Consider the following 15554-nt stretch of genomic DNA (forward strand, 5'->3'; position numbering starts at 1 on the left):
AGAGAGAGAGAGAGAAATGTAACTGATCTCGTGAGAACGGTTGAGGCCTTGCAAGGTTTTGACGGCAACAATAATTATTGTAGTTCTCTAAGACTTTATTTCTGTTTGATTTGTAATATGTTGGGAAGACATATTTATCAATTGATCAACAAAATACAACATAATACAAAACGACACAACATTGTTAAAATCATTATTGGCCAACGTTGAACGTTTACGAAGGCCTCAATCTTCCCGCGCCGTAGACCAGATTAATAGGTGCTTGATTTTGGTATTTTGATTTACATAACATTAAACCTTTCTTGGGGTTCATGGTCATGGCAACAGCCATATTAATATTATATGATGTATGATTTTATATTTCAGCATATGTGAATTACATGTCATCATACCAAACTGTCATACATTTTTATTCCTACATTATTCTGATTGATCACAACCAAACCTACTATCATTGGACACATCCAAATGCAAGCGCCTGTTTTTGACAACTTATCAGTGCAACTTGCTTGGATCTCTTGTTTGGCCTGTAGGTAAAATTTACAATGTATTTTCTGATTTGTGCACAAAAGCTTTTCTTTTTCTTCTTTTTTTTTAACATAACAATGTTTAATGTCACTGTATGTTTGAAAGACCATGGTCAAATTTGTAAAACAAATGTTAAATTAGAAAATAAATAACATTTTGGTTCATGATTTTTCCTACACCTGTGCTGAAAATAAGACATAAAAATGTTGGTATATAAGTCACTCAAATGCAGAGTAGTATGAATGGTTTGAGTTTGTTGCGGTTAACCCTGCACAGTTCGGCCTATGATGTTTTTGTTGAACAATTTTGCCGTCACCCCTCCCATAGAGTGACGTATTTCACAACTTCCTGTGTTACACAAACTCAGTGATGACCAATTTTGCCTTCACTCCTCCCATAGGGTGACGGATTTCACAACTTTCTACTGATGAACAATGTTGCCTTCACCCCTCCCATAGGGTGACGGATGTCACAACTTCCTGTGTACACAAACTGATGACGTATTTCACAACAAAATGGCGCTGCCCATGGTCAACCTCGAAACTATCCGTATAGAATGGGGGCCTCCTGGCCCCCATGATGATCGCCTACGTGATATCGTTTGTCACAAACAAACATGTTGACATTGGCAATCAAAGGTCGTACCGACTCGTGTCAGAGTCAAAGACTAGTATTTTTTTGGTGTTTTTTCTTTTTCTTTTTTCTTCATGGCGTCTGTTTACACAGGATTACATTCTATAGATTTATGTATAAACAGTGGAAAGCAGAAAATAACGAGACGCATGAGTTTGATCAGCACGACAAATAGGCATGGTACTGATTACGATAAGGAGGTAATGTCGGGGTGTTGGGTAGTTTGGTACCTTTTGTGAAGGCAGAATAGAAGATTGCTTGGACGTGGCAATAACAAGTTGACGTACAACTCCTTTTCTGTATTCTTCCGCTTTTCTTATGTGTGAGGGCGCGTGTGCGTGCGTGTGAGTGTGTGTGTGTGTGTGTGTGTGTCAGTGTGTGTGTGGGTGCGCGCGCCTGTGTGTGTGAGCGTTCGCGCGTGTCGTGTGTGTGTGTGTGTTTGTGTGTGTGTGTGTGTGTGTGTGTGTGTGTGTGTGTGTGTGTGTATGTGTGTGTGTGTGTGTGTTGTTCTGCTGTTGCTACTGCAGTTACTGTTGTTTTGTTGTTGTTGTTGTTGTTGTTGTTGTTGTTGTGCTGTTGTTGTAGTTGATGTAGTTGATGACCACTCTCAGCCTGCGTCGTTTGAATGTTTCTGCAAAATTATGAAAAGCTCCTGGGACTGAGTGAAATACGATGAAAAAAATAAAATAACATACAAACTTTCTTTTTTATTGTGTCAGAGGTTTTCTAAGCTGTCCTTTAGAAATAAAGAGTGACTGTAATATAATGTAATGTAACAATGCTAACATTGTACCTCGAACCCCGTTTTTTGAATTGTCAAACGTGTGAGTCCACAAGAGTAATGAATTATTGTTAATTGTCTGAGGATTTTTCGGAGCTGTCCTTCACGAGAAAAAGGGACTGCGCCAAACATTCACCGTGAACCAAGTTTTCTTGGGCCTAACCCTTGTTCGGAATCTAATACGTGTTTCAGGTCTACATAAAGAGTAATGAATGACATCATCGGCATCGCTTGACTCCCTTTCAAAAATGTGTGGAATGCAATAGGGAGTTGCATCCCTTTCACAGACACCCAAATAATGCGATGAAAACAATTTGATTCGCAAGGTTGGTTTTGAATATGACTAAGAGTTCCCAAATGTTCCTGTAGAGTGAGTTCTTCTTTTCATTAAAAGAACACATGTCTTGACTGGGACAAAACACGCTTCAACCCCGAGACGAGAAATGAAGATGCAGTGATACATTTAAGGAGTCCCTTTGTTGTAGTGAACACTACAAATACTTGAGCGTTGAGAGTAGGCCTAAGTGCACGTAGAGTACACGTGAAATAAGATGCAACCATACGTATGAAGCCTTCCTTTGTTTGATTGATCGAGTAATCATACCTTTTTGACTATACAGATTGCAAAAAAATGAAAGGTACATTAGGTATCTGCTTATTAATTGATTGATAGATTACTTGATTAATTAAATAAATCAGTTATGAATTAGTCTAGTCATTCACCCATTGATTATTTAATTATGTATTTATTCTGTGAATCTATTTATTGTCTATTCAATTATGTTTTGTGTTTATCTTTTCGTTACGTTATTTTTTCTCTCTTACATTCTTTTCTTTCTTTCCTTCTTGAACACTTGCTTTTGTTCATATAATGGAGAGAGAAAAAATTTGAATTTGTCGTTAAAATCTGTTATTTCAGATTGACTGATTTTATTATTTCTTTCGCTTTAAAAAAATATCTAGAATACAATCAGTGAACGTTTTATTTACCCGTTTATTTATTTATTCACATATATATATTTAGTCTTTTTAACCAAATAGCAATTTAAGAAGATTTTTTTTTGAAGACCTGCAAGCACCGGAATGTACGCACATCGATCGATTGATTGATTGATTGATTGATTGATTTTTTCCTTCATTTGTTTGTTCAATGAAGTATGATACTTACGATAGTGTCTCTTTGAAAAATAAAAAATATATGCTGAGATGTATCCATATAATTATACAGTTTCTCCTCTGTTTCAGAGCTCTACCCGAATTATGTCCACTCAACCTTCAACCTTCACATCGGCCAGACTGGGGCTCCGCTCTTTAGTTCACGGTAAGTCAGTTCAGTTGTCATAGAAACAGTAAAATAACCTGAACTGTTGTAGAACCAAGAGCTTGTTGTACCTGCCCTAAGCTGTAAGATACTTCATCCTTCTCGTCTCGAACTCACGTACACCGTCGGCTCTTTGGATGTTCCAAAACGTGTGTGTGGTACGAGCATCCGTACCGTCCGATTGGACACGTACCGACGGGCGCAGTGGCGTGTTGGTAAGACGTCGGCCTCCTAATCGGGAGGTCGTGAGTTCGAATCCCGGTCGCTGCCGCCTGGTGGGTTAAGAGTGGAGATTTTTCCGATCTCCCAGGTCAACTTATGTGCAGACCTGCTTTGTGACTTAACCCCCTTCGTGTGTACACGCAAGCATAAGACCAAGTGCGCACGGAAAAGATCCTGTAATCCATGTCAGAGTTCGGTGGGTTATGGAAACACGAAAATACCCAGCATGCCTACTCAACGAAAGCGGAGTGAAGCTGACTATGCTCTCAGAGTATAGTGTGGGGAACCCAAATGGGCAAACGAGCTCACACGTCACCAGCCAATTCTGGAACGCTGAAGAAGACGAAGGACACGTGCCAACACTCACCAGCCTGCCTGCTTCCTCTGTAGAGTGATACGGTTTTGCTGAATTCATTTCGCAGATTGACATAATTCAAAATTGTCACTTTGGAAATTAATTTCGCGGAAAACCCCCACTCTGCACAGAAAGCAGGCAGGCTGTTGGATGTTGGTATGTGTCTAGGTGGAAGGATGTTGGTATGTGTCAAGGTGGAAGGATGTTGGTATGTGTCAAGGTGGAAGGATGTTGGTATGTGTCTAGGTGGAGGGATGTTGCTGTGTGGTGTGTGTCTAGGTGGAGGGATGTTGCTGTGTGGTGTGTGTCTAGGTGGAGGGATGTTGCTGTGTGGTATGTGTCTAGGTGGAGGGATGTTGGTATGTGTCAAGGTGGAAGGATGTTGGTATGTGTCTAGGTGGAAGGATGTTGGTATGTGTCTAGGTGGAAGGATGTTGGTATGTGTCTAGGTGGAAGGATGTTGGTATGTGTCAAGGTGGAAGGATGTTGGTATGTGTCTAGGTGGAAGGATGTTGGTATGTGTCAAGGTGGAAGGATGTTGGTATGTGTCTAGGTGGAAGGATGTTGGTATGTGTCTAGGTGGAAGGATGTTGGTATGTGTCTAGGTGGAAGGATGTTGGTATGTGTCAAGGTGGAAGGATGTTGGTATGTGTCTAGGTGGAAGGATGTTGGTATGTGTCTAGGTGGAAGGATGTTGGTATGTGTCAAGGTGGAAGGATGTTGGTATGTGTCAAGGTGGAAGGATGTTGGTATGTGTCAAGGTGGAAGGATGTTGGTATGTGTCTAGGTGGAAGGATGTTGGTATGTGTCAAGGTGGAAGGATGTTGGTATGTGTCAAGGTGGAAGGATGTTGGTATGTGTCTAGGTGGAAGGATGTTGGTATGTGTCTAGGTGGAAGGATGTTGGTATGTGTCAAGGTGGAAGGATGTTGGTATGTGTCAAGGTGGAAGGATGTTGGTATGTGTCAAGGTGGAAGGATGTTGGTATACATGTGTCAAGGTGGAAGGATGTTGGTATGTGTCAAGGTGGAAGGATGTTGGTATGTGTCTAGGTGGAAGGATGTTGGTATGTGTCTAGGTGGAAGGATGTTGGTATGTGTCTAGGTGGAAGGATGTTGGTATGTGTCTAGGTGGAAGGATGTTGGTATGTGTCTAGGTGGAAGGATGTTGGTATGTGTCTAGGTGGAAGGATGTTGGTATGTGTCTAGGTGGAAGGATGTTGGTATGTGTCTAGGTGGAAGGATGTTGGTATGTGTCTAGGTGGAAGGATGTTGGTATGTGTCTAGGTGGAAGGATGCTCTTATCACTTGTCACTTATACATACATCACCGCTTACACGAGAAATAATGTACCTGCAAAATTATGAGGCGATGAAAAGCCGAAAAAAATGCATGGGTCTTTGCTGTTTAGTTCACGGGAAAATTATTTGTATTACAAATGTATACATTTATACAAATTATAAAGCCAACACCAAACACTCTAATTCAGACAGGGTCTACAATATTTCACTGTAAAGCCATGTTTTAGCAACAAGAATTATGGAACAGCTGTACATTTAAAACGCTTTCAATGAAACAAGCGCAGTCAGACTAGGTCTTCGTTATTTAGTTCAGGATAAAACCATGGCTAACAGATCAACAAGATTTATAGAACCAACAGCGGTACGTGTTAAAAGCCTAAAGTGAAACACGCGCAGACACACTAGGTCTACGCTATTTAGTTGACAATAAAAACATAGCTAATCAACCGTCATTACAGAACTAAAGCTGCACCGGTGCACAGCTTATTGTGGAACACAGTCACGATTTGATAAACACAAATCAGAATGTACTCCTACATGTACAGCGATAAACTAAGTGCACACTGATATACTTGAGGCGTACGTGAAAAGCAGGAGGGTTTGAAACAGAAAAAAAATGCAACATTGTGAATTAAAATATAATGCAAAATATGAAGTACAGAAACAAATAAAATGTTAGTTTCTGATGACAAGCCCGAAATAATGAGGATCGACAGGCCGGGGATTTTTTTCAAGGGTCAACCTGAAACACTAATTTGTTTTAAGTCTTTTTGATAAGTACAGGGATTCAGCTTAAACATACATTGTTTGTGTGTGCATCTTAATGATCGGTCTCTGATTTCTCGTCCAGAAAGAGAATCCTTTCACTTGAACCCCTTTATCTCTCCCCAGCAGTTGCTCACCTCAATATGACCAAGGACGATCCACAGTTCTTCACTTCCGGTCACGTAGTTCTAGAGGAAGGCATGCTGCTGGTCACACAGGCGACAACTCTGTTCCTGTCTGCTGACGTCATCCTGAAGTCGATGAACTCCCCAGGCGACTCCCAAGGAAGACCTTCCACTGTCGTCGTCTGTTTGTCTCTCTGTAAGTATCATAGATTGAAAGGCACAGTCTTGTTTGTCTCTCTGTAAGTATCATAGATTGAAAGGCACAGTCTTGTTTGTCTCTCTGTACGTATCATAGATTGAAAGGCACAGTCTTGTTTGTCTCTGTGTAAGTATCATAGATTGAAAGGCACAGTCTTGTTTATCTCTCTGTAAGTATCATAGATTGACCGTAGTCCGCCGCTAGTGCAAAAGGCAGTGAAAGTGACGAGCCTGTTTAGCGCGGTAGCGGTTGCGCTGTGCTGCATAGCACGCTTTACTGTACCTCTCTTCGTTTTAACTTTCTGAGCGTGTTTTTAATCCAAACATATCATATCTATATGTTTTTGGAATCAGGAACCGACAAGGAATAAGATGAAATTGTTTTTAAAACGATTTCGGAAATTTAATTTTAATCATAATTTTTATATTTTTAATTTTCAGAGCTTGTTTTTAATCCGAATATAACATATTTATATTTTTTTTGAATCAGAACATGATGAAGAATAAAATAAAAGTAATTTTGGATCATTTCAAAGTTCCATCTCTGTTCGCGGAAGTGCGACGTGGATCAGAAAATCCTTCCGGTCATTCACACGAAGTAGTGGTAGGCAGCATCCTTATTGTTGCTGAGCAAGCGGAATACCATTGGTAGCTGAATACACGGTTATAATAATAATAATAATAAATGAGCATCTATATAGCGCAACGGGGGCACGGTGCGTGCGTGCGTGCATGCGTACTTGTGTGTGTTATACACTGTTCTACTTTTGAAGACAATTTTTGTAACCACTTGAATTCTTCTTGCAAAAGTAGCACACATTGTAAACCGGCACTTTTCGTGTTTACCATGTTTGCTACATTTTCTAGTAGATTTATATAGTATAGTTTATGGTTGCAAAAAGTGTGTTCAAAAGTGGAACACTTCAGTTTACAGTGTAGTTACTGACAATTTCTTCCATGTCGCTTTTCCAGTGAGGGGAGCTAACTCCAAAGAAACACCCATAGCGTGTCAGCTGACGTATCTGCGCCCACGTGACCAGCAGCTGGCGCGCGTGTGGATGCTGTTCCCGGCCCAGGCCAACGACCGGATCTGCGTCAATTCTTCCTGGCCCTCCTACGTCATCAGTAACAGCCACGACATGCAGCAGAGCGTGTTCACAGCCTTTGAAGTGGGACATGGGTGAACGCTGTGTCCAGAACAAGGATACTGGATTTTGAATATGTGTTGCCTTGAAGGTATGTTTGAAGGTTCTGTGGAGATACGAAAGCTGTCTTCGCTACTGTCTTGTAGGAGCCGTTGCTTCTGCAGGTACACGAAGGCATGTTGAAGGTGAAGCGGGGATGGGAACACTGTCTTTGCTACTGTCTTGAGGAATATGTTGCTGCAGCAGATACGTCATGTCAAGGCATGCTCAACGTGAAGTGGAGACATACGGAAACTGTCTTTGCTACTGTCTTGTAGGATATGTTGCCGCAGCAGCTGGTACGTGAAGGCATGCAGAACGTGAAGCGGAGACATACGGAAACTGTCTTTGCTACTGTCTTGTAGGATATGTTGCCGCAGCAGGTACGTGAAGGCATGCACAACGTGAAGCGGAGACATACGAAAACTGTCTTCGCTGCTCAGTGTCTTGAAGGAACCATTGCTGTTGCAGGCATAGGAAAGTATGTTGGGGATATGGCAGATAGACGACAACTGTCTTCGCTCGTCCTTTAGAATCTGTCGCTGCGGCAGATACATGAAGATATTATGGTTGAATATTCATCAGAGATACGAAAACTATCTTCGCTGCTGTCTTTCGGAATCTGTCGCAGCAGCGGCAGATACGCGAAGGTCTGCTGACGATGAAGCGGAGATACGAAAACCGTCGTTGCAACGTTGAAACAGTGTGACGAGTGGTTGCCGCAAACATGCTGTCACAAACAAGGCTTCGATAAGGGCTCTTCAGCTAAACGCCGAGTCGCAAAATGATCGCCATAGCAACAAGTGTCCAACCTTGATTGAAAGCGATACTATATTTTGTCAAACAACAACGAAAACAAGCAACGAATAACTTTTGAGAGATTGCAAAGTTGGTAAGATGAAACACGAGACGGAGCTTCTGTTTCATTTGTTTAAATAGAACATGATTTGTGGAGACAGACTGAAACCGCACAGCAAAGATGTTACTCAAATGTGTCTTGCTTCTTTATGGTAATGATTGTTTTCAAGAAATGCAAAAGAGACGACGGATTGTAGAGTCTCGCGCCACCGGCGGGAGATATGAGACGCCACATAAAACTGCGGAATATTTGCGAAGAAAAGTCTGGGTTGAGACAGATGTCTTGCCTGCAAGTGGATGACTTGAAGAAGAGCTGGAAGCCAAGGAAGTGATTGATCTGGAGTGAGTGAGAGTCGTCTGTAGTACAGAGAGAGCCATGATCATGACTAGCCTTTATATCTTGCATCAGAGCCATGATCATGACTAGCCTTCATATCTTGCATCTGAGCCATGGTCATGACCAGCCTTCATATCTTGCATCAGATCTCGTCGGTCTGGAAATGGACCTGCAAGACGTCGGAGGCTACACCATACGCGCGTTATGGATGGATTCAGCTTGCATCTGCGGCGCCTCACAAGTGCATGAATCTCTAGTCCCAATGCGTCAGAAGTCAGTGTGATTGTGTGCATGCATCTCCAGTGGCCTCTATTGCCGTGCGCTTCAGTCCTCAATACCTAGCTGAATGCGTGGATCTCCAGTCACCGTTTACTTTAGTCTTCGGTTCCTCAGTCATTGGATCTCGAGTGGCCATGTACTTAAGCTGTCGCTTCGTGGATCTCTACATGTAGTAGCGTTTGGCTCCGCAGTGCATTGATCTCGAGTGTCTGTACTTTATTGTTCGGGCCCCTGGTGCCTGGATTTCTGTTGAGTGTGTTGAAGGTATTGCAACCAGAAGCATGACGAAACTGGTGTAAGCAAACATATTCCAGAGATACACAAAATATGCGCACTGACACTTGCCCTGTTGCGCTCTGAAGAAAAGATAGTTTGACGAATAGTCTGTGCGTGGGAAAAAATAGGTCAAATGGCCTGTTTGAACGTGTAGTGTTTAACACGTGCCTTGGGTGAACGACAAATATTGTAAAAAAATGTTTTGTATTGATTCTGATAAAGTGTTATGTCTACTACATTAACACACCCTATTAATTCTTTTGCCTCGCTATGTCCGTACACCTCTCTCTCTAGACAGCCCACAGGGCAGTTTGAGGATTGCCGTGTTTTGTTCATTGTCCTGTGTATGTTTGTCATCTTCCCACTGATAATTAACTCGTGTCTTTGACATTTTATGCGTGACTAATCAGAAGTAAGTGCCATACAAGCAACCGATTCAATGCAATTGATGTAACATAACTGTACATATTCACATTTGCTTCATGTTATAATGCATGTCCGAAGCGAGTTTTCTGCTTTTCAGTCTTTCTCTGTACATAGTTTTCTGCTTTTCAGTCTTTCTCTGTACATAGTTTTCTGCTTTTCAGTCTTTCTCTGTACATAGTTTTCTGCTTTTCAGTCTTTCTCTGTACATAGTTTTCTGCTTTTCAGTCTTTCTCTGTGCATAGTTTTCTGCTTTTCAGTCTAAAGTTCTCTGTACATAGATTTCTGCTTTTCAGTCTTTCTCTGTACATAGTTTTCTGCTTTTCAGTCTTTCTCTGTACATAGTTTTCTGACACATCGTGTTTTGGACATTGTTCTCTTCGTTAATATATATATGATTATTTCATTCTTTGTAGAGTACTTCCACACAGTTATCTATGCAGTACACTAAACCCCTGTATGTAACTGTGGACAGGTGTGCTATGTGGTATAATTATGTGGTATATGGCGTGCATGATATGTGTGTTATGTCGTGTGTTATGTGGTAAATATGTTGCGCTATTTATGGAAGATCTGATTGCCTGGCTGCGTCGTCATGCACAGGTCAACAGTTCTATCCTTAGCGGATTATGACTTTATTCAGTTATTCTGCAGAAAAGACAAATGCTGGAGAAAAACCGTTCTTTTCTGCAGCTTTTCTGCATGTCATCTAATCTTTCGCCGAAGCAGCGTTTTTTTCTGCAGCAAAACATTTTACTGCAGTAAAAATTAAAATCAAGAATGCTGCAGTAAAACGGTGCTGTTGTTTTACTGCAGAAAACCTGTTTACATTTTTTTCTGCAGCATTTTGTACTGGTTCTTGGCGGATTATGACATTATTCAGTTATTCTGGAGAAAAACCGAAATGCTGGAGAAAAACTGTCTTTTCTGCAGCATTTCTGCATAATGTCATCTTTCGCCGAAGCAACGTTTTTTACTGCAGCATAATGTTTACTTGGTTTTCTGCAGCATTATTGCGATTAACTTTTTCTTCAGAATAGTCTGTCACAGTTTTTCTGGAGAAAAACGAACGACCTTGTAAAGTAGCGTTTGTATTCGTCGCCCCCTGGGATAGTATAATAGTTTGTTCCGCAGTGTACCAATCAGAAGGCGTGTAGCATAAGGGCATTATATTCAACTTCACAATGGCGGCCGAACGTGAACAATTTCTGAAGCAAATCGAACACGAAGTGGACTACTGCGTTCGTCTGGGAAAATGTGACAATGTTGCTGACAGGTGCCATTGTTTAATTTGAAACTTTGAACTTCCGGCGGAAAGGAAGTCAGACAGACAAAATACATTCGTGTCACGCACAACTATTGGTAATTCTGGATGAGTCCATCTCTCGACAGCGGGGGGCTCGCGTGCTCCAACATTATAATGAGCCAGTACAAAATGCTGCAGAAAAAGTGTAAACAGGTTTTCTGCAGTAAAACAACAGCACCGTTTTACTGCAGCATTCTTGATTTCAATTTTACTGCAGTAAAATGTTTTGCTCCAGAAAAACCCGTTGCTTCGGCAAAAGATGACATTATGCAGAAATGCTGCAGAAAAGACAGTTTTTCTCCAGCATTTCTGTTTTTCTGCAGAATAACTAAATAATGCCAAAATGCTGAAGAAAAAGTGTAAACAGTTTTTCTCCAGTAAAACAACATCACCGTTTTACTGCAGCATTCTTGATTTCAAGAAACGTTGCTCTCGCGAAAGATGACATTATGCAGAAATGCTGCAGAAACAAACAGTTTTTCTCCAGCATTTCTGTTTTTCTGCAGAATAACTGAATAAAGTCATAATCCGCTAAGGATACAGTTCCCAATTACTGCTCACAATTTGGTACAGGGGACTTTCAAACTTACAGTAACGTGCTCAAGACTGTACTGGAAGCATGAAGTGATTAACTCGCCATCAGCTTAACGCTACCTCCCTTCTCCTGTAAGCGATCATGTACACCAGTGAGAATGTGTCCACACTTTTACATATTCCGGTTAAGAACTGGACTGGGTGGCCGAGTGGTAACGCACTTGCGCTCGGAATCGAGAGGTTGCGTGTTCGACCCTGGGTCGGGCCGCTATTTTCTCCCCCCTTTCCTAACCTAGATGGTGGGTTCAAGTGCTAGTCTTTCGGATGAGACGAAAAACCGAGGTCCCTTCGTGTACACTATATTGGGGTGTGCACGTTAAAGATCCCACGATTGACAAAAGGGTCTTTCCTGGCAAAATTGTATAGGCATAGATAAAAATGTCCATCAAATACCCGTGTGACTTGGAATAAAGGCCGCGAAAGGTGAACATTCGCCTAACAGGCTTGAGGTTTGCTGGTCGATGTGAATGCGTGATATATTGTGTAAAAAATTCCATCTCACACGGCATAAAGCGCTTTGAACTTCGGATAAGGCGCTATATAAATAAATAAATAAAAAAAATAAAAAAAAAATAAAAAGAACATCCTTCCACTTACACATCCACCAACAATCAACAGTCTGACTCCCTTTTGTGCAGAGTGACAATTGTTTGTTCAATTCATTTCTACTTGACACCTAGTCCATTTTCTAAACCAACTCAGCACAACAACAAAAACAGAATCCCACCCTGCACAAAAAGTCATGTCATTGTATTGTGGTATGAGTCCAAGTCAAAGGCTGCTCAGCTGCAAGCCAGGACAGATCTGTCTTGGTGAAGATGATCGTGTATGCGGGAAGGACGCTAACTTTAAGCCTGTATTTGGATTATGCTCATTGTCGTCGTTTTTTTCTTGTACATAATGTTTTGTTTTCTGAGAATCGGTTGTGTGACGGCGTGATTACCACAAAGGTCTGTTATTTGTTTTCCTTTGATTTGTTCGTGTTATTTTGTTATTAGTAAACCCAAAACATGATGTGTACGTGATCTGTATCTTACAAAGCACCTTGTATCATGTTCTTGAAGTTTCGATCTATCGAAGTGATTAGTGTCGTTTTTTTCACAATTTCTGAAACACATGTTCTTCATTGTTTCAATTATGACTCTATGCAATTATATCATTTGTTCACCGTGGTGATCTGACTGGATTACGTAGGTGCAAGCTCCTTCTTTTCATTTTTGCTACACTACATGCTGACATGTATGCTTCCCAATATGCACATTTATAAATAATGGTATTCAAATGACTCCACTTCTTCCGCTGGCTTTCTGGTGTTAAACTGTTATGGTGCATTCTTTCTGGTGTTGGCAATCATGCGCACAGCGACGGACCTGTGCAGGTTGTTGTATGATAAAAGCATCCTTCCACTTCAACACATACAGAAAATCAACAGTCGGACTGCTTTCTGTGTGAGTTTTGCGAATTAATTTCCGAAGTGTCACCAATGCCAGTCTATCAAAATAATGTAGATAAAACTTCCTGTTGAAAGAGGGAGAGAGAGACAGACAGAGGGGGGGGGGGGGAGATCGAGAGAGACTGTGTGTGTTTGTGTCATGGGGGGGGGGGGGGGTGTTTGTCTGTGTCTGTGTGTGCCAGGCTAGTGAGTGTGTACGTGTGTGTTTGTGTCATGGGGGGGGGGGGGGGTGTGTCTGTGTCTGTGTGTGCCAGGCTAGTGAATGTTGGTGTACGTGTGTCTGTGTGTGCCAGGCTAGTGAATGTTGGTGTACGTGTGTCTGTGTGTGCCAGGCTAGTGAATGTTGGTGTACAGGCTAGTGAATGTTGGTGTACGTGTGTCTGTGTGTGCCAGGCTAGTGAATATTGGTGTACGTGTGTCTGTGTGTGCCAGGCTAGTGAATGTCGGTGTACGTGTGTCTGTGTCTGTGTGTGCCAGGCTTGTGAATGTTGGTGTACGTGTGTCCAAGCGGAGGGATGCTCGCATCACGTGTCAACACCTGGTCACATCTGAGGTGGTGCGGCATGTTGTCTTGCATCAAAAGGGAGGTATCTCCCTCACGTCAAGTTTTGCATTTGCTTGACTCTAGTCATCACTCACGAGATTGACACCTGGAACGTTTGTGTGTCTTCATCGAGATTCTGCGTAGCTTTCTCGTTATTTATTGCTTTTTCTGGTGAGTTATGTGCATGATCATTGTTGCGGCTTGCATGCGATTGGTCTGGAGTATGTTGGAATGAAGAGGGGATAGGGTGTGTGTGTGTGTGTGTGTGTGTGTGTGTGTGTGTGTGTGTGTGTGTGTGTGTAGATGTGTGTGTGTGTGTGTGTGTGTGAGAGAGAGAGAGAGAGAGAGAGAGAGAGAGAATATGTGTGTGTGAGAAAAAAACAGAGGGGAGAGAGCTACTGATTCTGTTTGTGTGTTTGTGGGGAGAGAGATTGATTGATCTTAAATACATAGGGACAGAGGTTTTAGGCACAGTGTAGTCTTGTCCTTCCTACATCTCAAATAAAAACATGGTAGCACATCACTTAATATGCATCACATAATTGACGTACATAATTATAAGCAAAGCAGATAGAGAGAGTGCTTTGTGTGTGTGCGTGTGTGTGTGATGAACATTTTATTTCAAGAATTAAAATTAAAAATGAGAGGAGAGAGAGTAGGGGGGGAGGGGGGGAGCAAAATGCACTCACGCAAAGAGGCGCCACAAATATTCTTTTTTTTCGACCTAGGAAAACAATATCTGGGATCATTCTTGAGATGTTGTTTTAACTTCCTCCCGAGGTTTTTGGGCCGTGCAAGGTTTTCCCGAACATCCTGTGCTAGGTGTGTGTGTGTCGGGTTTATATGCGGCACGGTTTATATCCGGCACTTTTTTTTAATTGAAAATAGGGGGGGGGCATGGGGAGTGTATGCGCAGGAATCGTTTATTGCTTTCTATGCTTTCCAATGTACTTGCGATGACTTTGTAATGTTTTCTTGTACTTGTGCTAGATTCATTTCTAATTTCGAGGAGGAAAACATCTGTAAACCTTTGTAATCAAGGTGCGTTTAAAGGAACTACAGTCCTGCCAGTGAACACGTTTAAAGGTAACATACCTCAACTTAGACACATACCAACAATCAACATCCTGACTGCATTGTAAATATTGTTTGATGACCTTAAATCACAAAAATCACTTGTGTCCGAAAAGAAATATTTTTTTCCAAACAAAATCCCTCTCTGCGCCGAGAGCACCCATTCGGTTCATTGCTGGTATGTGGTCAAGTGGAGGATTGAAGTTATCCCGTGTAAAAGCTTTTGCAGATATGATATTGGAACACGGGAGAGACTGTGCCTTGAATATATTCTGTGCTACCCCATGAACAGATGACTCTGAAGGTCATTGTATGTAAAATGCCCTTTGTGTGTGTGTGTGTGTGTGTGTGTGTGTGTGTGTGTGTGTGTGTGTGTGTGTGTGTGTTTTTCAGTAAACAACATGTAAACATGTATTTTGTCGCAACAATCATTTGACTCCGAAAGTATTACATACGTATGTGTCGCACATCGAACGAATCTCATGTATGTATCGTACAAAAGTGAATTTCTGTAAATAGTTACTGTTAGACATGTTTCTTCAAATCACTTCACATCAGTTGTGCCATTTGTTGAACATATGTTGTGTGTGTTATTCCCAGATCGTTTCTTGATTTGTTTTTTCCTCTGTCGTTGATATTAATCCAAGACTATTTGAAAGTTTGTTTTGAAATTTGAAGTACAAGTTCCAAGATGCAAGGGGTGTGTGAACTATATATCGCTGGCAACATAATAAACACTACATTTGCGGTTATGAAACCACACAGCTGAAAAATGTTCAGTTTGATTGGTGGAAGCAGAGTGAGATATATCTGATAACAAATTCTTGTTGCAATGTTATAAAACAAAGGAATACTGTACTCACCAATACAAGAACGAGACAAGACGGTACGAATTTTCGCTTATGGAAGCTTCATCAGGAAAAACAAGAACACAAAAGACAACAAAAAGCAGACGCAACACGGAACGAACTAGGTTTGAAAGAAAATGGAGGGGAAACA

General features: G+C 41.5%; 1 protein-coding gene across 1 annotated transcript; it reads left to right on the forward strand.

The window, feature by feature from the left end:
- The first annotated feature begins 3190 nt into the window (after positions 1-3190).
- On the forward strand, positions 3191-10318 carry LOC138983652 (uncharacterized). Its single transcript, XM_070356933.1, has 3 exons — positions 3191-3263; positions 6034-6225; positions 7200-10318. The coding sequence occupies exons 1-3, from the start codon at positions 3203-3205 to the stop codon at positions 7409-7411; spliced, it is 465 nt and encodes a 154-aa protein (XP_070213034.1). The 5' UTR covers positions 3191-3202; the 3' UTR covers positions 7412-10318.
- The last annotated feature ends 5236 nt before the right edge of the window (positions 10319-15554 follow it).

This window comes from Littorina saxatilis, linkage group LG13 (assembly GCF_037325665.1).
Source record: "Littorina saxatilis isolate snail1 linkage group LG13, US_GU_Lsax_2.0, whole genome shotgun sequence".
Classification (NCBI taxonomy): Eukaryota; Metazoa; Mollusca; class Gastropoda; order Littorinimorpha; family Littorinidae; genus Littorina; species Littorina saxatilis.